This window comes from Xyrauchen texanus, chromosome 3 (assembly GCF_025860055.1).
Source record: "Xyrauchen texanus isolate HMW12.3.18 chromosome 3, RBS_HiC_50CHRs, whole genome shotgun sequence".
Lineage (NCBI taxonomy): Eukaryota > Metazoa > Chordata > Actinopteri > Cypriniformes > Catostomidae > Xyrauchen > Xyrauchen texanus.
This window is the reverse complement of record NC_068278.1, coordinates 48618659-48643376: the sequence shown is the minus strand read 5'-3', so window position 1 is coordinate 48643376 and position 24718 is coordinate 48618659. Positions and strand designations below refer to the sequence as shown.

Genomic DNA, 24718 nt, shown 5'->3' with positions numbered 1-24718 from the left:
GACAGCCTGTCTTTGTCTCTGCACATAATAACTATTGCATTTACATAAACCCATGAATATGTCACACATACACACACACACACATGCGCGCATACGCACACGCTTACACACGCAGTTAGAGGAAGATGTCACGTCTCAATTTTCCACAACAATTCCACAACAATGGATGTCAGATTACCAGATTATGTCACATTACTTCCTTTAATTAATAATAATAATAAATGGTTATTTTTCTTTTGCAGACAAATTTAACGTGTATGTTACGCTAAAGGTCCAGAATGTTAAGAGCACCACCATCACGGTGCGGGGAGACCATCCCTGCTGGGAACAAGACTTCATGTTGTGAGTATAGCGGTGTTTTTTTATGTTTTTCTTTTTATGTTATTAGGCATGTCTATTCCACAGTGCTCAATTTTGGGACTAATGTAAGGGCCTGATTCACTGAAGGACTTTAAAAACACTCAAAACTACTTTCCTGTGGAAAATGAAAGATGATGTTTATGAGCACATCAAACTGGATATGCAGAAGTGTTCCATGTAAATGAAAACATTCTAGGTCTGTTCATCTCTGTTTTAATATTTTATTTTATATAGCAATCAGGGCTGTAAACCCCATAGAGGGGGTCTTCAGTATTCAGAATAGTGGTCAATCAATATTGTTTTAGGATCGATAAGGATCGATTCTTAAACTTTTACATTTGTTCCCCAATTTTGAATATTTGTTTTTATCCTTGGAAGAAAATAGAAATAAATGTATTTGGGGTGAAAGAATTGTCTTTTAAAGATATAATAGTTATCATGTTCTTTTGTTGACTTTTTCAGTATTTCTTCATACAGCCATCATGTCTGATGAGATTGCTTTTTTGTCCTGCTTTAAATTACCTCACTTCAATTTCTCTTACCTTTGACCCTCTTGTGTCGAAATGACAAATGTTAAATAGGTGTTTGATGGCCTCTCAGGAGGTTTTGTGTGTCCCAGAAATTGTCCCCGATTTTCAGATTGTTCTAGATAGAACAATTCCTAAGAAAACATAATGAGAATCAGCCACAATTAAAGTAATTACTAGAGAGAGAGAGAGAGAGAGAGAGAGAGAGAGAGAAAGCAGGACTGGGACTACACACAAAAACATTCACTTACACAAAACTCAAGGACTAATGTTGGATTAAAGCATTTTGTGATTGTTATACTCTGAGTGTATTTGGTTACATTCATGCTCTCTACTTATCACCTGTAGAATTGGGTTGGGGATGAGCCTCATCTTGTTACAAACCTGTATAAAGTAATTGTTTTAATTGAACTCAAAAATTGACATTTTTGATGAATCTTTACACAGCTCTTGCTATACAACAAGAGTTCATAGTGACATCTGTCAAGTTCCAAAAACATCTACAAAAACACCACTAGAGCACCATTATAGAAGTCTATTTGACTGTATTCCAAGTCTTTAGAGGCTATAATGATAGCTTTGTGTAGGAACAGACTGAAATTACATAATTATTCACTGATAATCTTCAAATCCGCTGAAGCTTGCCTCTAGCTTGTGTCTAGATAAAAAAAAAAATTATGGAAAAGGGGAAAAAACATTGGTTTTGAAATTCTGAACATGAACACAGGCAAGACGCAAGCACTGACATAGTGAACATTTTCACAGAATAATAACTTTTTGGTCTGTTCCTTACACAAACCTCTGCTGTGGGTTTTCAAGACTTGAAATAGAGTGCACAAGTCATATGCACTACTTTCATTATGCTTTTTTGGTGTTCTTTCCTTTTTGAAGCTTGACAGCCAAGGTCACTATGAACTATGTAGTTGTATGGCTTGAAATGTATGGATTTGGTATTAATTTCTATTATATTTTTGGTAACAATTTATGGTAAATTTGATTTTGACTCTGCAACAGCCTTTTGAAAAGCCCAAATTTGTTGACTACTAGCTGAAATTAACATATATTTATGCTTTTATCAAAACCTTTACCACATTTGAAAAGGCACAGTGTGGTTATAGGGATAATGTGTCAGGAACTCCTTGACTTTGTGTGTGTGTGTGTGTGTGTGTGTGTGTGTGTGTGTGTGTGTGTGTGTGTGTGTGTGTGTGTGTGTGTGTATGTGTGAGCGTGTATTTATCACTTTGTGGGGACCAAATGTCCCCATAAGGATAGTAAAACCCGAAATTTTTGACCTTGTGGGGACATTTTGTCGGTCCCCATAAGGAAAACAGCTTATAAATCATACTAAATTATGTTTTTTGAAAATGTAAAAATGCAGAAAGTTTTCTGTGAGGGTTAGGTTTAGGGGTAGGGTTAGGTTTAGGGGATAGAATATAAAGTTTGTACAGTATAAAAACCATTATGTCTATGGAAAGTCCCCATAAAACATGGAAACACTACGTGTGTGTGTGTGTGTGTGTGTGTGTGTTTGTGAGTGTGTGTGTGTGTAAAGGGAGATCCTCTGTGCCTGGATTATTGTCCTGCTGCTCACTAGGACTCACTATGATCAGCATGTAAAAAATCCACACACACACACGCTGGTGTGGCTATCCTTACGAGGGCTCTCCATAGACATAATGATTTTTATACTGTACGAACGATAGATTCTATCCCCTAAACCTAACTCTCACAAAAACGTTTCAATAAAACATTTAGTTTGTTTTTAAGCTATTAGAGTTATGGGGACACTATAAATGTCCTCATAAACTACATTTATAGCATAATACCCTTGTAATTACCAGTTTGTAAACTAAGAAAAGTCCTCGTTATCCACTCAAACCCGTACACACACACACACACACACACACACACACACACACACACACACACACACACACACACACACACACACACAAACAAAGGCATAGTAGGGGTGTACAGCGAATCCATTATCCGTATTTGTATCTGTATCTGTTCATATGACAAAATGATCTGATTCGGATAGAACTGGGTGTGGGTAGGGCTTAAACCAGAAGTGTGTCAAAACTAAATGAAACGCCCATTTTAAAATGTTACTCATCCATTTATGGTTTCTGTTAAAAATATGCCTTGTTTATGCTTTTTCATAATAATAGCTTAATAATAATAATAATTGCATGATAAAAATAATAATAATAATTCCCTGTAATAGACCTGTCCAGGGTGTTTCCTGCCAAGGCATGCAACCTTGCATAGGGCAAGCAGCTATAGAATATGGATGGATAATAATAATAATAATTATTATTATTATTGGCACAATATCCAAATGATTATTTTAAAATGTATATTATTTTATTTTTAAAAAATTTACCAGATGAAGCTGAATTTTTAGGCTACATTAACTGTGGAACATGTTGTTAACTGTGGTTTCTTCTGGTATTTCAGATATTAATATCTGCATGAAACTGCTGTGAATGTATAACAATATTATTCTGAAGGCAAGAGGTGTCATGCAAAATGTGAAATTGTCAAGCACATATTTTGCAGTGAATAATAAATACAAATTCAGACATCAATATATCCTAAAAACATAATTTTTTACGATAGGACACCGTTATTTAGTTAAATAATAATAATATTTATGTTACATTTAGCACTTAAGCACTTTTCCAGTTCAAGAACACTTAACATTCTCACATTTAGCACAGTTTAAAGAAGAAGAAGAAAATGGCATGTTTCAGTTTCTTCATTTTACATAAGGAGGAATATTCCTAATAGATGAAAACTAAATGCATCATTTAAACCTTTATGGAGCATTTTTACTTTTTTTCGGAAAAAGTCTAATAAGATAATTTCCTTAATCACTGATGTGAATATATATGTGGTCAACTTTAATAGATGGATAGACTGGCTCTGACATTAAATCACTTCAGGAATTTAACATCGTGCTCAGGTTTAGGCTATAAATGAATACATGGGAATCACATGTACGTGAAGCATGTTGTAGCATATTTAGGGGTTTCAATGAAAGTTCGCTAACTGGTTAGTTTAGCGTGCTGTTATGCTATTAGCTTAGCTGTACTGTGTTGACAATATGGTGTTGGCAAGTTGCGCATGTGCGGTTAGTTGCCACAGAAGAGTCTCTTTAGGACTTCCCGTGAACTGTCGTCACCATAGCAACCAACACCAGTGATTGGTGATCTGGGTCAACACTAATGAAATTGGTTTCAAAACAGTAACAAACAGTAATAAGTTTAAGTGCCCAGATTCTCACAACAATATATGTAGCGAATTTGGTATGATAAATGTTCACTGCACTGGTTAAAATGTCATGTATATTACTATTATTTGTAAGGGAAACAGTATGTGTGTTTTATTAAATTAAATGGTCCTGTTTCTACATTACTATGTAAGGAAATTTATAATGGAATCAGTCACATTTGACAATCGTTATCATTTAGATAAATGACAAATAACTAGATTATTTGTCTGAATAAAATTCTTAACCATTAAACCATTAAAATCGTAATACAACGTCTAGTTGTATCCGCTCACAATTTCTACTGTAGGGAATTAGCTTTAATAAGATAATTATGATTAATTCTCTTATTGGAGTAATTTTATTCTCATGGCTTATTGACAATAATATTAGACACATAGGTATAGCTTTGAAGCAAAATCGTTTAGAAACGGGGATGAGATTATTTATCAAAATATACCACAGTCAAAATATCTCTAAAAGGGAAACATGAATAATTAATTATAACGAGTTATGATCCCAAGAGATTCCATCCAGAATCAAAACCTTCAGTATCAGGATCAAAAGTTCCTCTGATTCACAAATCAAAACATTAATCCAAGCAAGCGATCCATGCAGTTTAAACTGTCAGGAGATTGCTGGATCCACACAAGAGCATGAGTGCAATTTCAAGGCTGCGACTAAAACCAGGAAAATGCTGCCTACAGAGGCTATATATGGAGGTAGGATGAAAATAAGGTGCTTTTCAAACTGTTGGGAGACCATTTTCCTTAAGAGTTCCATTCATTCAAAACAGATGTCAGTTAAGCCATTAACTGATTAGGCAGCAAGTCAGTTGCCTATGTTTTCGGATGCAGCCCAAATTAAAAGCACTTCACGTGTGCTATAAGTAGATGTCTTATTCACTATGCACTGTATGTACAATTAGTTTGACTCTATATTCTTTTAAAAAATTTGATTGCTTGTGTGGACATGCCATCCATGGTTGCTGGACTACTGTGTGTACTGTTATTTCCTTCTTCCTAATATATTAACAATTTGTTGTTCAAATACATTTCTAAAATTTGATGACTAAAGAGAAATCTGAAGAAACTGCAATCTACCATTTAAAATACAATATCATATTTTAGTTTTGTATTAAATTGAGTAAATATGTTGCTAAATAAGGGTTTATTATAATTCTTTTTAGCAATTTTATGTTTATAATATTTACAATATTTAATATAGTGATATATCATATTTTGTATCGGCCTATCGGCCACCCTGCTCTCTGGACATCGTCATCAGTCATTAAAAAACCCATATCGGTCGACCACTAGTGAATACTGTAATAATTCAGCAGACAGGACCACACTGCCCCCTCTTAAGAGGCTAGGGTTAGGGTTAGGGTTAGTGTTACGATTCCTGGTTGTCTGCCCCGTGTTTCTCGTGTCACCTCTCATGAACTACAATTCCCACAATTCCCAGCCCTCATCACTGCCAGCTTTCAATCGTTGTTCTCACCTGTTTGTCATTTGATCTTCATTACCCCTCTGTATTTAAGCCCGGTTGTTTGTTCAGTCTCGGTTGATCGTTGTTTGTAGATGTTGGATGTCGATGTTCAGCCCAGTTTACCCTGTTCATGTACCCTTTGATGTTGCTGATACAGTTCTACTTGGTCATTGACATTGAGTCTGTCCTGTGCACTCTGATAACTGTCTAGTTTGGTTCGACTACCAAATCGGACATAAGAACACTACAAATGACAGTCCGGACTTTAAAGTGGATTAGTGGTGCTTCCCTGCCCAGCCTCTAAGACCTGTATGCCTCCAGAGTGAGGAAATGGGCTGGAAATATCACTGTTAACCCCGTACAACCAGGCCACCAACTCTTTGATCTAATGCCCTCTGGCCGGCACTACAGAGCACTTAGCAGTATATTCACTGTGCAATTTAATATGTGTGCTGTAAATTCAGTTCATACCTATGCATACCCTTATCTCTTTTTCCTATTACATTCCCATATTCCCATATGTGTAAATATGTTATTCTTATTGCCTATAATTTGTTATTTTGTCTTAATGCGTATCATGTACTTTATTTACTTTATTTATGTTATTGTTCTGTGTCTCACTGTCACAGAGCACAAATCCCTTGTAAGTGAGAGCATGCTTTGCAACAAAGATTTTAGGAAAAGAGGTGAATGATGCAAAAAACGTTATTTTAAAGCGGTTAGTTCACCCAAAAATTCTCACATGATTTATTTACTTTTAAGCCATCCCAGATGTTTTTACTTTCCAGATGTGTATAACTTTCTTTTTTTCAGCCGAACCGAAGTGAAGATTTTTATAAGCACATTTGAGCTCTGATTGTCCATACAAATGCAAAAAAAAACAGGTGTCATCAGGCTGCTTGCTGTTTGATGGTCCAAAAGGCATATTTAGGCAACATAAAAGTAATCCAATTACTGTCAATTAATGCCCTCAGAAGCAAATCAATAGGTTTGTGTAAATTTTTTTTGATAATTAAAACTTTATTAACTTTAAAAAATCGCTTCCTGCCAGTAGTCTACATCACATTGCTGTCACGTTACGTGAGCAAAATGGTGCATTCATGCAAGAAGTCGGAAGTTAACGCTTTGTAGACAACTGAGGAAGGAACGTTACATGAGAGTTAGGTCATTTCAATCAGCAATCCACCACTGGCCGGAAGCAATGATTTAAAGATAAAAACTTAAAATCATTTAAATTATTGAATTGTTTCGACTGGAGTCAATAGACATTTATTGATTGAGTCATTTGGATTACTTTTATGCTGCCTAAATATGCCTTTTGGACCGTCAAATAGATTTTAACATGCATTGTATTGACAAAAAGAGCTGAAATGTGCTTGTAAAAGTCTTCACTTCGGTTCTGTTAAAGAAGGAAAGTCATACACATCTGGGATGGCTTAAAGGTAAGTTAATTATTTTATTTTAGGGTGAACTATTCCTTTATTGCCAGGCCCAGGCATAAAACTACAGTTTGCCTGCTTTGAGGTTGAAGAAACAGGTCATAGTTTAGAAATGCATGTAAGATCTGTATTTGTGCATTTGTCCATATTTTTTGATGTTCTAATTGTTTTTTTCTTGTGTATTTCTGTGTGTGTTTGTTTCTGTGGTCTAAGTGAAATTAATCGTCTGGACCTGGGTCTGGTTGTGGAGGTGTGGAATAAAGGACTCATCTGGGACACCTTGATAGGAACTGCATGGATCCCACTTAACACCATCCACACGTCAGATGAGGTAAGGGGACACCATCATCCAATCCGAATGCAGACAACTCCACTGTCATTCTGGTGAGGCATGAAAGTGCTACTCCCACCCTGTCTCACACATGTTGTCAAGACCATCTGAGTCATACCCAGAGCTGGGGTGTGTGGGGAATGTTCTGGACAGTTTTGGAATAACCCCAGGTTACCAGTCAAGACATAAATGAGTGTATAATTAACAGTCTGTTTAAGCAGAAAGTCACTCAGTTAGGTTTTAGGGGGTACATCAAATATAATTAGTGTTTTTTCAAAACCCATAACCTTAAGTATTAAACTTTGGCACTTATTTTATCCCCATTGATTTGTATTAGGGATACCTATTTCTATACTTTTCTAAGCAATCATGCCTGGTGACTCAAACAGGAAAAGAGTCACATGGACTAAAAAGCTAGTTGAATTAGTTAGGGTGGCTCTCATAAATTCATAAATTGCACGTATATAAATTGCAACACATACACCAGGGTTCACCAATTAGTTTTCACCAAGGGCCAAACTACTAAGTCAAGGGCCATCAATGTAATGACAACTTATGGTGCTACTGCTATTAATATTATTATTATTAATATTGTTGTATTTATTATTAAAAGAGTCACGCATAAATATTTTAATGCGTGACTAGTATTAGTAGTATTCAGTATTAGTAGCCTGTTTTATTTATTAAAATAATTATGAACATTTTGTTTGTATAGAGATACACAAAACTACACAACTTTGTCTGCTGAAACAAAAACAAAAAAAATGTCCCACATGCGAGTCAACTGTTCCAGCTCGTCTCCAAAGGAGATCTACTCCCTGCACTTTCCTTAATTGCAAATTCAATTGTAAGACTTATTAGCATTCATTTTGGTGTGAGCAGGCCTTTAGCACGGGCCATACATTTGACTCTAGCAGACCGGATGTTGTCCCCGGGTTACCTATTGAGGAACCATGACATACACAGAGCAAAGTTTGTCACTGGCGAAAGTATAAATAAATAATAAATAAATAAAATATTTTTTAAATAAATAAAAAACAATATACATAATATAAAATAAACATGAAACATGACATTATGAACAAAATCTCTCTCTCTCTCTCTCTCTCTCTCTCTCTCTCTCTCTCGCTCTCTCTCTTTATCTGTATTGCACTCATACTGTATCTCAGAGTCAGTATTAACAACGCTTTGCTTGGCATGACTTTTATAGTGCTGGTCTGTCTCTCTCTCGTTAGGAGGGGCCTGGAGAATGGACCTCACTGGATTCTGAGGTTCTGATGAAGGAAGATGAGATATATGGTACTAAAAACCCCACTCCTCACCAAGTGCTGCTGGACACACGCTTCGAGCTTCCTTTTGGTATTCTTGTTTTTTCCATTTCCATAATTTTGAAAGCATTGTATCCATCCTAAGCATATTTTCTGGCTGCCATGTGTGTGCGCGCCATATACCGTGGCCTCAAAAAGTATTGCGACCCTTAAAAGCCACACTTATATTCTCATTGCATTATAAAATATGAAACCAAGTGGCATCTGCAAACAAATGGTGTTATACCTTTTCTCAGAATTGATCCTAAGCAGTTCTTTAAATTGCAATATATAAGAAAGCATGTTATAGAAAGATAGTAAAGATAGGTTAATGGGGAGACATACTGTAGATCAGAGCATTACAGAAAAAAGGAGAGGAGTAGAAGGGCTCTGTTTGTGATGTTCTTGCAATAACCTCGGTGTCTCATGCCATTGTAAACACTTTGAATACAGAATTTGAGAGAGCTGTGTGTGTAGTAGGACAGAGAAACTGGAAGGGAGAAGCAAGAGATATAGTGGAAACAGTGAAAGAGTTTTATGGGAATATACTTTATCTGTAACTTTATCTTGATGTTTTGTTGATGGTTCAGATATCCCTGATGACGAGGCCCAGTATTGGACTAAAAAGCTGGAGCGTATCAATTCTATGAGAATACATGATGAGGTACAGTCTGTATCTCATTTTTGTTTGTTCATGCATGTGTTTAGATGGTGTAGAGATATGTATGTGATAATGTAAGGGTAAGAAGAAACATCTCTAATGGGACAGGGCAAGAGACATGTGGATTTTTATTTATTTCATTTTCTGTTCTTTAAGCAATATTGATGCATTCCTTACTGTGACCATGATTAGTTATATATTTGATCTAACTTGCCCAAACCTACATGAATTTGTTGTAATACGCAATATTCTTGATTTACTTTGTGCCGTTGCTAAAACAAAAAGGATTTCTGCATTTAAGTGAAATGAATCATGCTCATGTTTTTATCTTCTACTGCCACCTGCTGTGTCTACAGAGTCATTGCAGGGGCCTAAAAAGAGATTGTTCTCAACTGGTTTTACTTCAGGGCCCAGATTTGACATTGAAAAGTTGTTGTAAATATGACATTTAAAGCAAGCAACATGACACCAAAATTGTAATCTTGTAAAAGTAAACAAAAGCATCCTTAAAGTTAAAAATCGAAATGTATTCATATATTATAGTAATTTGTTAATGCAGTACTCAAGAGACTTGTCTTTATCATTTAATGTTTAGTTTCGAATTTTAATGCTTTCATGCTCTCAACAGCCAATAATTCAATGCACACAACACAATGCGGTTTGCACAAACCATGTGTATCCCTGTTGCAAGTGAACGTGTATTTAATATAGTCTGTTTTGGGGGGTTTTCTCTCTCTTACCTTATGTTTTTTGTTCATGGTTTTCGAGGATGAAGGCGTCTCACACAACCATGTCACACACAATTCATGGTGGCATCTGCCTAATTTGGCTAGCTTTTACCACTTGATAGATAAATATGTGCCAAAGTACTGGAGAGTTTATTTGGCATTGGATGTCAACAATGAAAGAAATGAGACCCATGTCTCTTCCCTTTTAAAAGTTAGTAAGGCTTTTTATTTTGCTGTATGTTTATATGGTTGGTTGCATTTTATTGTTTGCATTTAGCATTTTTACCCATGCTATCTGTAAAACTATCAGAACAGACCTGTGACCTATTTTTGACTTGCAACCCACCAATTGAGAGCCACTCATATATAGACTGTTGAGTTTTATAACAAATGAAAGGGCAGATCAGACCAGAAATGTCTCTACAGGGAGAACCCCTGCTCAAGAAATCTATTGTTGCATTTAGTTTTCATTGCTGCTATGCTTAATTGCATTTTTAATCAATGTAAAATCTTTACAAGTAGGCCTATATGTCTACTGTAAGGGATGCACTTTATTGTAAATATGCACAGGTATTAAAGTGGTATGACAGGAAGCACTTCCTGTTGTGTGTCATCGTGACCTTTTAGCCTACTTTTCATGTAAATGTCCTGTTCATCTCAATAGTATTCACTGCCAGATGAAGCACAGAGAAGACAACTTCCCTCAGTGCCCTCCCAATGCTGTAAGTGTTTTTATTTGAGCTTTTACATTGGAAAATTATGTATTTTTAAATGTCCTGTTCAAGCCAGTAGATGGCAGTAATTTATAGCTGTTCTAATGCATTTAGCTTTTTATGTTTTTCAGACTTCATGTTGCATTACGCTTGTTGTATTTATTTTTTGTCAGGTATTTCCTGTTATTTAAGCAATCAGGATGTCCTTGAGTAGGCTAATTGATATCATTTCTTAAAAGTATTTTCTAAGAAGATCAGAAGAATGTCTGTTTTATGATATATGAAATGATTAGGAAAGTAGAGACCTGGGGGTTTTGTAGTTGGCAATGCTTTGATTTACCATTTTCAAATTTGCAACTTTTTCCACATCACTAGGCAATTGGACATACTTTGGATGGAGTAATCAGCAGAGTATGTACTTCATGTCCATCACTCATCATCATTTCACTTCAGATTCACTGCATCTATCTCTCTGTATCTCTGCATGACTTTCTTTCTTTCTTTTTTCTTTCACAAAATGAAAGAGTGAATCATAAGGACATGTCCTTGAACTTTACCAACATTAAGATTTAAAAATGCCTCCAATTTTAATCACCTTTTACCTTTTTGCAGTTCACGTATCTGCTCCTGTGGTGTGAAAATGTTTTTTTTTTTAATCATTGAAATATTCCATGTAATCTTTCAATTAATACGAAGTCATAAAACTTCATGTAATAATAGAAGAATTAGAAATAATAATGTAATAGTTTGAGGTGAAGTGTAGCATGTCACACTACAGGACACTGCTGTCACTGCTTGTGTCCCCCCATGCAGCGCACATGAGACTCGACTCGCATCGAGAGAAACAATACAATACTCAGTTGAGCATAAACACGCATAGCGCACAAATTTTGGGTAAACATTTTCTAAAAAAAATTATATCATATTAAACAAAATTGTATCGATGCTTTTACAGTATTGAATGGATTATAAGTATATTTGTTTATCAAAAATGGTCTTGCTTTGTCCACCATCTTGGATTTATTTTTCCATCAAGCTCATCATGGTGCATTTTTGGATCGCCTACCCAGGGAAGGATACATATGATGATACCTTAGAATTTGGATATTTTTCGAGTCTGCATAACACTTTGTCCTAACCAGACACGATGCAGTAAGATTTCAGCAACAAGCAATCTCTGTCCACAGTAGATGTGATGCAACACCACATTATTCATACACTAAGATGACAATAAAATCAGAACAGTCAAATGTAACCGTTTGTTTATCGAGCATAACTCATTTTCTCACTGAATCTGCATATGGACATACGCCTTCTATGGACGTGATAAATGCACAATCACTCACATACACAGGGCAAAGTTACTTTACAAATCACATCCTAATTCAGTCTGTTACCATTGTTTATGTTCACGTGGTACTCCAGTTGCTATTTCGCCATTCTCCATATGACAGGGAAGCGGAGAGAACGTCAGAGGGAGCCAGCCAGTATTTCCCCACCATTCTTAATTGTTGTGTGTGTGTGACAGACCTCTGACTGAAGTGAGTGAGAACTGAAGCACAACTTTCAGTAGGTTTTTGACACTCGGCCAAAATCAGGTTGTCATGAATGGGCTAGTGAGATGCTGGCTTTAATACACTGTTATAAGAAGGGTTTTTGACCCATTTATTGACTGTGCTGACTGACGCACCTTTGCAGAAAGTATGGCTATCGTAGCTGGTAAAGACAAAAACTCTGTTTAACATGGAAAAGATACATTTTTATTGCATGCAGCAGTGCTGCGTCGCATCTGGTTTGGACACGGTGTAATAAAGTTCACCTACCTTTTGGAACAGCCTTTGCATCGGAAGAGCCTATGATGTCTTTAAGGGTTCATTAAATGCTCTTTTATTTATATATAGTTTTATTTTTTTTCCCTGAGATCTGCTGACAATGTTATTGAGGGTTTTCTTTTGTCAGAATTTAGTAATATATGATCATTTTCTACCCTGTCTTTGGCCCTCTGACTGAAACACTTGGTTTTGGTCTAAGCACCTCCTTAAAACTTCAAAATAAATGTCCACTTTTATGATTGGTTAACATCGTGCAGCCCTCTGAAATCAGCGATATTTGAAATTAATTTGGAAGAGAATGAACAACCCCACAATGTTATAATTAAATACATTTCAGGGTTTACACATAATGCACATCCACCACATTGCATCTGAATACTTTAAACTGTTTCATCTCAAGCCTAGCATTTAACACAAAGCAACATAAACTTTTAAACATTCATGACATTTGAAGTATTCATTAATTAAATGGTTTACTTTCTGTTTTGCATCTGGTCCATTAGTGTTTTGAACTGCCCCATCCTTCAATAATAGTTGCTTTGCTATGCTTGAATCGTATTATGACTGGATATGATGAAGACACATCCACATGACGCGCACACAGCACAAAGCACAATGTGAACTAGATACACACATACACCATCACATTGCCAGAAACATAAAAACGGTCCACCTCTAATGACGACATCGAGGTATACGCTGATAGCGTAACTTGTTTCATCAGAGCATCCACGAACAAACTGGCTGGTGTTTTTATGGACATTTTCAACTTTTCTCTCTCCTTGACTATGGTCCCCACATGCTTTAAAACATTCACCATTGTGCCTGTACCAAAGCAATCAAAAATCACTTGCTTAAATGACTGGCATCCTGTTGCTCTGACCCCCTGAGAGACTAATCAGAGATTACAACTGCTCTGTGCTGCCCTCCTTACTGGACTCACTGCAGTTTGCATACCGCAACAACCGCACCACTGATGATGCCATTGCATCTAAAATGCACACTGCTCTCTCCCACCTGGAAAAAAGGAACACATATGTGAGAATGCTGTTTGTAGACTACAGCTCAGCATTCAACACCATAGTGCTTGATGAGAAACTCTGAGCTCTGGGTTTAAACAGCTCGCTGTGCAGCTGGATCTTGGACTTCCTGTCAAGCAGACGCCAGGTAGTTAGAATGGGCAGCAACATCCCCTCATCACTGACCATCAACACTGGAGCCCCACAGGGCTGTGTTCTCAGCCCATTCCTGTATTCCCTGTACACACATGACTGTGTGGCAACACACAGCTCCAATGCCATCATTAAGTTTGCTGATGATACGACTGTGGTAAGTCTGATAACAGACAATGATGAAACAGCCTACAGAGAGGAGGTGCACACTCTGACACGCTGGTGTCAGGAGAACAACCTCTCGCTCAATGTTAGTAAGACCAATGAGCTTGTGGTGGACTTCAGGAGAAAAGACAGATAACACAGCCCCAACACCATCAATGGAGCACTGGTGGAGAGAGTCAGCAGCTTCAAGTTCCTCGGTGTCCTCATCACAGGGGAACTCACATGGTCCGTCCACACTGAGGCCATTGTGAAGAAGGCTCACCAGTGCCTCTTCTTCCTGAGACAGCTGAGGAAGTTTGGAATGGACCACCACATCCTCACACTGTTCTACACCAGCACTATTGAAAGCATCCTGACTGCATCACTGCCTGGTACGGCAACATTACTGCCCTCAACCGCAAAGCCCTGCAAAGTGTGGTGCGAAAGGACATCTACACCAGGCAGTGTTTGAAAAAAGCTTGGAGGATCATAAGAGACTCCAGCCACCCGCACCATGTGCTGCTCTCTCTGCTTCCATCAGGCAGAAGGTATCGCAGCATCACGAACCACAACAGCTGACTTCATGACAGCTTCTTCCCTCAAGCAATCAGACTTTTGAACTCTTGATCTCTCGATCAATATTAATCTTATTATCTCACACTGGACAGTCATACATTATATTCTCTCAACAACACACTGGCAACTGACTATCAACCGACAGCCTGAATGTCAATACAGCACAATACAACCTACTGTATATTTTATATATACAATTTTTATTGTATACTGTGTATTCCATATTGTGTGTATCGTATACTGTACATTGTATATTATTCATGTAAACTGTCATCACTGTTATGTTGATTTGAAAATGGTTAAAAATGTCCATCTAGTGCATTTTTTCAATAATTAAAAATAGCAGTCAAAGATGTCTGTCTAGAACATGAATATATAGAAAAATAATCAAAAATAGTGCAGATGGGTCCTACTTTGATGTTCAGGAATAATTAGGCCATAGTATATCTTGTTTGTCCTTCTCTTCTCTTCAGTTTACAAACTGAAGCACCAGTGGGCAGAGCCAAGGGTATATTTTTGAGCTGTAGAGGCGGCCATTAATTTATTAATTCCATGACTACCCTAGTGACGTTGGGAAGTCATGGAAGTAGAGAACAAGGTGTTTTTGCAGCTTGTTTTCAATAAGTGCTTTTATTGTATTGTGGATTAAAATTTGGGTTCTGAAATTTACAGTATGTTTTTACAGTAGAAAGACCTCTTATATGTCAAAATATCAAGGGAAATTTGATTCCTCATGACATGACCCCTTTAAAGTGCTACTCTGGAAGCAGCTCAATAGGTTTTAGAACAGACACTTTCATGCCTACTACCATGTTGCACTTTGTACAGTGGAGTCTCTGCTTTCATTTCATACATTCATCATCTGTTTGAATGTTCAGAGCAAAGATTTAAGTGAAGACTATCCCCTCTATCCACACACCTGGAATTGACAACACATAACTATCCTCTCTATTTCTTTGTGCTGTAGCCTTTGATGACCATGACAGTGCTGTCGATGACAGGGACAGTGATTACCGCAGTGAGACAAACAGCAGGCCTCCACGATACCACACAACAGCCCAACCCAATTCCTCACTCCATCAGTATCCTATTGGCCAACGATTACAGCATCAGGCTTTGTCAAAAGACTCTAGGACAGACTATCTCCAGAGCTATGACTTGGATTATAGAGAAGGAAGAGAACAGAGGTATATTCAAACCTTATTTTGCTTACATATGTTTTTTTAATATATATTTGAAATATGCACACTACCCAGAATTCAATGTTCTGCATTATTTCAGACGTTACTGTACAATGTTCATACATTTACAATTTTTTATTTGATTTTTCTCGTTTATCCATTAATTTATTTTCATTTCAAATTATTTGTTCTATTCTCCATTGTTAATTTTCCCCATCCATTTTCACTTTACGAATACAAGATTTTCAAATGGTATAGATGGAGTTGGAATAATTCCAGTAGATTCAGGCATGGGAGTTGAAGAATGGGAAACCAAATACAAAATAAATTACAACATACTGGATGACGATAACCTTGAACCAGTGCAGAAAACTTGGGATGATGATGACACCAAGAGTGAAATTTGTAGAATTACTCCAAAGCCAGCCAGTTCTACTAGACAGTAGAGTGTGATGTAATGTCCCCTAAGGCTGAGGAGTTTGATGCATCAGGAAATCTCATCGAGAGAGCAGACATGGGCAGCAGTGAGGTCTGTCTATTCTATAACGAAGCTACAAACTTTGAGGATGAAATTTCCCTGCCCGAGATTGCCATCATACCTTCAATTATGCAACTTCGCAAGCAAAGGGCAGGTCAAGAATCATATAGAGAGGCACTGTTGTACAAAACCAGGATGTGGGCATTTTATCAAACATTTATTTGAAGACACCCTTGATAACTATACAACTTCTTGTGAGGAGGAGAAAGCTAGGATGAGAGCCATCAAGGTATTGCTGGAGTTTGTCTATAGAGGGCATGGGCTCACAACCTGAGCATCAGTCATTATGTGGGGGATTAGGAACTGGGCCAGTAGAGCTCTTACCTGAAACAGAATTATCTGTTGAGTTACCTGATGGTATGCCAAAAGGGGCTTCGTCTAAGCAAGGAGATTGTAAAACTGAAGCAGAACATGCCAGTCAAGCACCGACTGAAGACACTGGATTCTTCAGCCCCTTTAAAAAGTAATTTAACTCACTGAAATCAACCAACCAACCTGATGATAAACCAGCTGAGAATTCTCCTGCCCCCTCAGTGTTTTCTATTTTCAAGTCAGCTGAGGGTCCAAAAACAGGTGATGTATCAGGTGTGTTTTGTAGTAAATTAAAGCTCCCTTTCTTTTCCTCAGATGCTCATACCAATGCTCACGTGCCTAAACAAGAAGGTGGTATGCTCTCTGGATTTCTAAAACTGGCAACAGGTAAACATAATAATGCTCATAAACCTGGCACACACCAAACTGATGCTAAATCACCACTGTCCAGTCCTGCTGTGCTGCTTGAAAGTGTGCCAAAGGAAATTCATATACTGGATGGTTCTCCAATCTATTTAAAGCAAGTCCATCCTATCCACCCAAAGCACAGACTGTAACACAAGCCTCATCAAGGCCAAGAGCAACCACACAAAATATTCCCACTGTTGTTGTTGTCCCTGAAAAACTCGAAAGCATAGAAAAATTCCTGTCTACTAATGAAAATCAAAATGAGATTAAAATAGTTACACAGGATGCAGACCAAGGTGAGAAGCAACTGGAATTTACAACTGAAAACATGTCACTTCGAGATGGAACAAAAACCAAGCCAGAGGACTATTGCCATCCACAGACTCCGATGCAGCCAAAGTTTCAAAGTGATACACAGTCTCAACCCCAGTCAAAGGATTTGCTCTCTGGTCTTTTATCTGTTGGCAACAAACCCCAAGCAAGTTCTAGTCAGCCTCAACAGGGTGGATTACTATCAGGGTTGCTATCCACTGTTACTGGCTCACAAAACCTGAATCAGTCTCAACCAGGGCAGCATCTTCTCAGTCAGGAGGACTGTTGTCTGGATATATTTAAATGGCTGCCACTGAAAACCTCACCACAAGCAGCCAACCAGCAGGTCCACAACAACAACCTCCTTCTCATGAAGTGAAGTCCCATCAAGAATCACCAGCAACTGCTCAGAGCCACAACCAACCACATCAGAGTGCTTCTCCTCCCCAGCTTGGAATTTTATCTGGTTTATTCAAATTGGCCAATGTGACCTTTGCAAGTCCCCAAACCTCTTCTGCTAAGTCAACAGCAGGTCATGAAAATCAAGGAGACACAATGCAAGTAATGTCACAGGATACATCACCTGAACCATCTCAAAGAACTTCACCTCTGCCTCAGTCGGGTGGCTTCTTATCTGGACTTGTGAAATTAGCAGCTCCTGAAAATATTCCAGCAACTGAGGAGCTGCAAACATCCAAATCAACAAAAATCAGATACAAAATGTCAACCACAATCTCAACCCAGGAGGAGAGTCATGTTTTAGAACAAATCACTGAAAATTCCTCAATTATTCTGTGAAGAAAAGACAAACCAAAGATGACACTATGGTTTTTTAAAATACCTTTGTTCAATGAAGATGAAGCACTTTGGGCACCAGGGAAAAACCAGGGTGACTTACAGCACCTTAATGCTCCTGTTGATCTGTCTTCAGCTCTTCAGAAAGGTGATAAGACAAAACATTTTCAATTCCTGAAATCAGGATTGGGCATGTAGATGAAAAGCTTGTTGACCAAATGATAAGTCAGTGTAAACAAACAATCAGCCCTATTTATTCAACCATTGGCAACTTAGTTGGAAAGATGAGACAAATAAATCTACTGCTTCACAAACAGCTAATGGCACATTATCAACAGTATCTAAAATTACACCACAGCCTCAGGTCACTTCTAGACAACTTCCTGACCCACTGAAAGCCAATGGAACACCTCCTGTATTAACTAGGACACTCCTGTAACAACAGTGAGTAAAGAGCAACAAGGCAAACCATACCAAATGCAATTATTGCAAGGATGTCATTCTACAGAACCTTTGTTATGTCAGCAGATCGCTAAGGGTAGAAATTGCGGAATTTCACCCCTCTAGCAAACCAATGGACTTCTCTGTCATTACTTCTTCTACAAAACACAACTACCCCTATCTTCTGCAGAAAGAAAGTCCTATAGATTTCACTAAAAACAAAGAGGCGATATCAAGTGTTGGGTGCAGATTTCCAAAAAGTGGTAGTACCACATTTAAGAAATCTCGTGTTGGGGTTGTTGATTTGACAGTTGACATAATGGTTGGTGTAAATTGAAACACTAGTGATGATGAGGCCAAAGATCTTTCATCTCCAATTATTACCAGCCTATCTTCTCAAAATGTAAACCATCCATATATTCTGTTCAGAGTCCCCCAACAAATGTGCAACCTTCTCCCCAACTGCCAGGAAATCAGGACTTGTGCTACCAAATCTATGAATTTAGCTAGATCTCAAACATCATACCCATTTATTCAGTCCAGTGTGCCTACTCAAATGACAGATCACCTCAATAGTTAATCTATGGTGGCTTCAAATATGCCAGTACCTTTGAATGGTCTATTGAATGGAACTGATTTGCAGAGCATGCATATCTGCAAACCTTCTGTACAACAAATGGAAGCACAAAGAGAATCTGCTAAATCAATCGCCACACATCTGGAGAATAAGGAGCATCCACTTCAAAAAAGCACAAGTGTGAAAAGCAGATGGCTCTAATCTCTCTGTACAAACTAGCAATGACTCTATAGTGGTGACGTTGAGTAACCAGAACTCAAAATCTATGCCTTATAAATATTGCTCAGAGGATACAGCTAATCAGCTGCCATCTCAAGGGTCCATTATCAATGCAAAGACGATAAGCCACCAGTCAGTTCCCTCAAGATTGACTGAGAATGCATGGAGTCAACACATTCAAATAGATATACCTAACAGACCAAATAAAGCAATCAACAATGGTAAGCTGGTAAATGTTAAGAAGAGTGCATCACTTATAGTGGGAAAACTACTCTCAATGGAAAGCCAAAAGTTTTAGAAAAAACTCTTGTTCAGAGTTCAGCTAAGGCAACTGCCCCAGTTGTATCAATTCAAGATGTAAGCTCCACATTTGACCAAGGTCTGACATCTAACTTTGTGTGTACTGCTACTGCAAAAATGTCCAATGAACTGTGGTGTTATACCAGAATCTGTAGTGGTTGTGCCCACAAGTGCTATGAACACTCAATTTCAAATGTCCAATGCAAAACCACTTTCAAAAAGTCCAGCTGTCAAGTACAAAATACAAAGTAAAACAAGTATTGTTGATGATTGTCAGATATCTCCTGGCCAAACCCCAGATTCCAGCTCAACCACACAAAAGTCAGTCAAAGGATTAATATCGATTTTTGATGGAGCAAGCCACCCACAGTCAACCACAGCTAATGTCTCCCAAAGAAGTGGGCCGATTATCAAACCATCACTTCATCAGTGTATTGGATCTAACGATGAATTGAGCTCATCTCCAAACCAGGCAGTGATAACAACAGCAGAAACGTCTGTCAAGAGCTTGGTGTCAGTATTCAGTGGAACCATACAAACTACTGTGCCAGCACATACTGCACCACCGTCCTTGGTTTATCCACCTACAGATCCTCTTCCAAGTCCAGTATATTCTGTGTTATGCCCACCTGCTAAACTTGTTGAATTTTCACCAGTTCCAGTGGCTGAGTTTTTTTCCATTCACCATTCTTTAACAATGCAAACATAGTGGGTCTGCCCCTGAGCCAACAACTATCAATGTTGAAAGAAGTTACTAGTGCAACATAATGGAACATCAGCTCTTCAAGAAAACACTTCTGGAAGCATACCCTTAGCTGATGACTCAGTCACAGGTGATATGTCATTTCCGGATGCCACAAGCCCTGGTACCTCTGCAAATGGAACTACAAATATCCCCATAGCACTTCAAACACAATTGAAAGAGATGCTATCTTTAGTTATATTTGGCAACCAGAGTAATTCAGGTCAACTAGATGAAACATCTCCAATGAAAGAAATATCAGATCAAGGTTTTTCAGCCACAGTTGGCAAACCAGACATCCAACATATGTTAACTCAAACCCCCTCACAGACCTCAGTACCTCAAACAGCAGCAATACCTCAATCTGCTTTGAAACCAGATTCTGTAAAGGACAACAATGATTAATTTGATATTACTCCACAACAGGAATTAATTGTTTGAGATGATATCTGTTGAAGAGAGACCATCTTTTACTCCAGTTTCACCTACTGAGTTAGAGAATCAATCGTTGGGCATTTCAGATTTTGGCCCAAAAGAGATGCTTATCCCTCATATAATGATTTCAGTGGCTAGCAGTCTTGAGGAAAACTATCCTAGTGAAGAAAAAATGACAGATGAACCTGGTACTACAGAGAAAAATGATTCTGCTTTATCTTCCATTGAGAGAACCCAAGAGAAAAGCACTGAAGTTACTCAAGAAATTAACTTTTGCCATTTTGTTACAGAGGAAAATGAAAAGCCTTTTTCAGATGTGGCATCTCAAGAAACGGACAGTCAATGCATCAATATATTTTCTAATGCTTTGACATCCTCAAAGGCTCTAACTGAGGTTTTCGAGATAAAACCTGAGGACTCTATTGCGGGTTTACCCCCCAATTCTGTACCATTCATACCAAGCACTGCTGGACAAGATGCTTTCAGTTCTCAAAGTCATAATACTGTTTCTCCTGTGGCACAACTAAGTGATCAAAGTCTCCACCCTGAGGCCAGCCCTTCCAAAATAACACAACCTACTGAAGAATTCAAGGGGAGTGCCCAAGCGTCCAGTGCTTCTAGACAAGAGTCTCTAACCAAGATAGAAGATGGTAAAAACTGACACCAACAGCTGATGCAGTTACAGGTGAAAATACAACAACTATAGATAAAAAGTGCATCCTATAAAGAATGCTTTTGTACCTCCTGTGGAAATAGATCAGAATCCCTGTGGTGAAAACAAAGAAGAATCTGTTGATGTTACAATGAAGACTGAAAAAATTTATTTAGCCATATGTGAAGATACAAAGTCAATTATGACATCAATAAGTTAGGGTGAAGAGGTTGAACCTCTGATAGAGCAACAACTTTAAAATGAACTAATTTCTGCAGCTGACAAAATAGTTGAACAACAAAACATAAATGAGAAAACGGATCTATATTTAAATCAATGTGTCCTAAATTTTAGTCAATGTGTCCTTTGAAAATGTATCAGAGCACAAGAGTGTTTCGTAGTCTACTGGACCTGAGAAACAGTCAGAGGTGTCATTAGAAACTGAAATATTTTTAGTAGTTGACAAACCAGCGGAGTTGGAAAAAACAATGGATTCAGAAGAATCCATGGAACTGGAAAAATATCAAGAAAAAAATGGACCTCTGTATTTTGAGAAACCCACAGAAAATGATAAAACACTGCAAAGTGTGGAATCAGGGAAAGGTGATGACATACAAACCTCAGACAAATTTGCTATTGAATTTGAAATTAACACTGTCTTAAATAACATTTCCGATGCCAACAAACAGATTGGATACTGGAAGAGAAACTAGGTGAAATCATAAAAATCAGAAGTGAAAAAAACAAGTGTGGCACTCACACATCCATCCTTGGATCCACTGACTATATCTCATGTTCAGCAATTATTGGACCTCAGCTAGGAATACCGGCTATTCCAGGTCAGCCAAGACAAAGAATGGCAGGACCTTTTAGTCAACCCAGACCAGGTATGTATGAAACAAGGCCTGGAATGAGAGGACCTAGACCTGGAATTTCTGATCAACCAAGATCAAGAAAGGCTGACTCTCAAAGATCCCCAGAGCCAAGTGGCTTTTCTGGCTTTATGTAAATGTTTTCTGGTACAAGTGTTCACAGCAAGCCAGCAACTTGTTTCTCAACACCTGCTAAAGGAGTGTTTGCTAGTTTGTCAGAATCCTCTTTTGGTGATTTGATGTCATATGCAGCAGACAGCCAAACCTTTCAGCTCATTGTTTGGTTCCTCCATGCCTGCCCCTTCAGCCAGCCCCAACCCTTCTCAGCATCAACCAGAGAGTGGTGGTCTGCTTTCTGGTTTCAAATGCCTCTCTGCAGGGCTCTTTCATGAAGAGAAGTCCGCTAATGCAAAGGAAGAATCCATGTCTTCCCTATCCATATTTGGTAGGAAAGTAGGCTTCCCATGGAAAGTGTAGCCCCTCAGACCTGTCCTGTTACCCGAGACAAACACACAGAGTTAAAGACTGAAGAAAATAAGGAACCAGAGGATGCTAAATTGTCACTCGAGTCAGAGGTTACTGGGAGTGCAGATCCTAGTGATACAGAGGGTCCAAGCTTTGACACAAGTCCAGACAGTCCAACAGTGCTTAAACAAGTTGCTTCCTGCATGGAAGTAGAACATTTGAACAAATCTCGAATTCCCCAAGATCACATAGACTACAACAAGGTCCCTTCTTTTACAGATTACAGTTCAGGATTGCCGCCAGAAAACCCTCTACAAATGTTTGACAAAAGGCTAGTAAGATCATAATAAATGACTGTCCTGAGGCCATTTATTATGCTGTTATGTGAACATCCCCCTCCATCTTCCCAGGATGTAGAATAATTTGCTTTGTGTATATTCATTATTAGTCATTTTCTGTTTTGGTTTCTAATAGTCTGTCAAGACATGCATAAATTGATAAATTCCAAATTCATGTTAAATTAATTACAAGACCATTGCTTGCTCTTAAAATAAAGGGATAGTTCACCCAAAAATGTTAAGTCTGTCATCATTCACTTGCCCTTATGTTATTTCATACCAGTAAAACTTTATATCTTTTGTGAAACACAAAAGGAGATTTTAGTTTGAAAACCCTTGAAACCCTTTGTTGAGAATCTCTGCCCCACACTGAGCAATCACTAGATTGTGTTTTTGTTCTGTAATACCTATCGTGTTCTCTTTCAGCCCAGTGGACTGTTCTCGTTTTGGGTCTTTTGGTAACCTTAGCCAGGTCAGTTCCCAGTTCAGCTCTGAACAAGAAGAACAAAGCTATTCAGATACTCAGATCAGGCCTTCTGCTGTCATTCAACACCTTCCAGCCTCAGATGACAAAGAAAAAGGGGAGAGTGTGATACAAGCAAGTGTGGAGAAAGAAGTAAAAGAGCAGAGTGTGCCCAAGCCTCCTGCTAATCAAGGGAGAAAGCCAGAGAGGCAGCACAGGTAGGTGTTGCACCCTGAATAGATTTGATAGAGAAATGGTAAATTAATTGAGTGATAAGTATAGAGAGAGATTTATTTTAAATGGGAATAACAATTATCGAATTATCTTGAAAATTAACCATTGTATTAATACTTGTGAAATAATAACATTGGCTTCCCTGGTGAGCCTGATTTCTCCCAAGGTTATGTTTTTTTTTCAATTATCCAACGTGTTATGGAGTTTTGTGCTCCTTGTCACAGTCACTTTTGGCTTGCTCACTAGGGGCCTAAAGACAAATAATTTATTAAGGCATTACCTACTGTCACGTTTTTTAATTAAACCACACAATGAGGACTTCAAGATATTACAGACATTACAGCTTGATTTTCTGTTAGAGCATGATATTCTGTAAAGCTGCTTTGAAACGATGTGTGTTCTGAAGAGCGCTATACAAATAGAAATGACTAAACATTGTTTAACTTTAACAGAATCATGTTTTAAAATGTTTTCTGATCTACTTTAAAGACCCCATGAAATCACAATTGGTGTTTTGTTGGTGTCTGTTAGAGGCCATATGCTTGTGTACACTTAAAAGTTGACAAAATTGTGAACTTATGGCAGACATACACATTAAATTCACTGTATACATTTCGTTTTCTTTTTCTTCTGAGAAAACAGAGCAACAAATTGATTACTCATCATAAAATTATGGATGTATCAACATTTTTGTCCTGTAAGATTATCTCTAGAATGAGAACATCGTCTTACTCCATTACCACCTGCCTCAGTTTAGCAATAGCAAGCAGCAAATCATGGCTCATGATTTTGACATAAACAAAAGGTTATTAGTCATTAGAAAATCAATAGCAAATACTCAACACAGTACAGAAAATTGTGCTCATCAAGCCATTT

At 37.9% G+C, this 24718-nt stretch overlaps 1 protein-coding gene across 1 annotated transcript in view; it reads left to right on the top strand.

The window, feature by feature from the left end:
- The first annotated feature begins 484 nt into the window (after positions 1-484).
- Positions 485-24718, top strand: part of LOC127624970 (protein unc-13 homolog B) — a 92432-nt gene continuing 68198 nt past the window's right edge. Inside the window, exons 1-8 of the mRNA XM_052099969.1 lie at positions 485-537; positions 7308-7425; positions 8661-8784; positions 9323-9396; positions 10786-10843; positions 11210-11245; positions 15526-15745; positions 23572-23826. Of these exons, the coding sequence (XP_051955929.1) occupies positions 485-537; positions 7308-7425; positions 8661-8784; positions 9323-9396; positions 10786-10843; positions 11210-11245; positions 15526-15745; positions 23572-23826 (938 nt within the window). The remainder of the gene's footprint in view (positions 538-7307; positions 7426-8660; positions 8785-9322; positions 9397-10785; positions 10844-11209; positions 11246-15525; positions 15746-23571; positions 23827-24718) is intronic.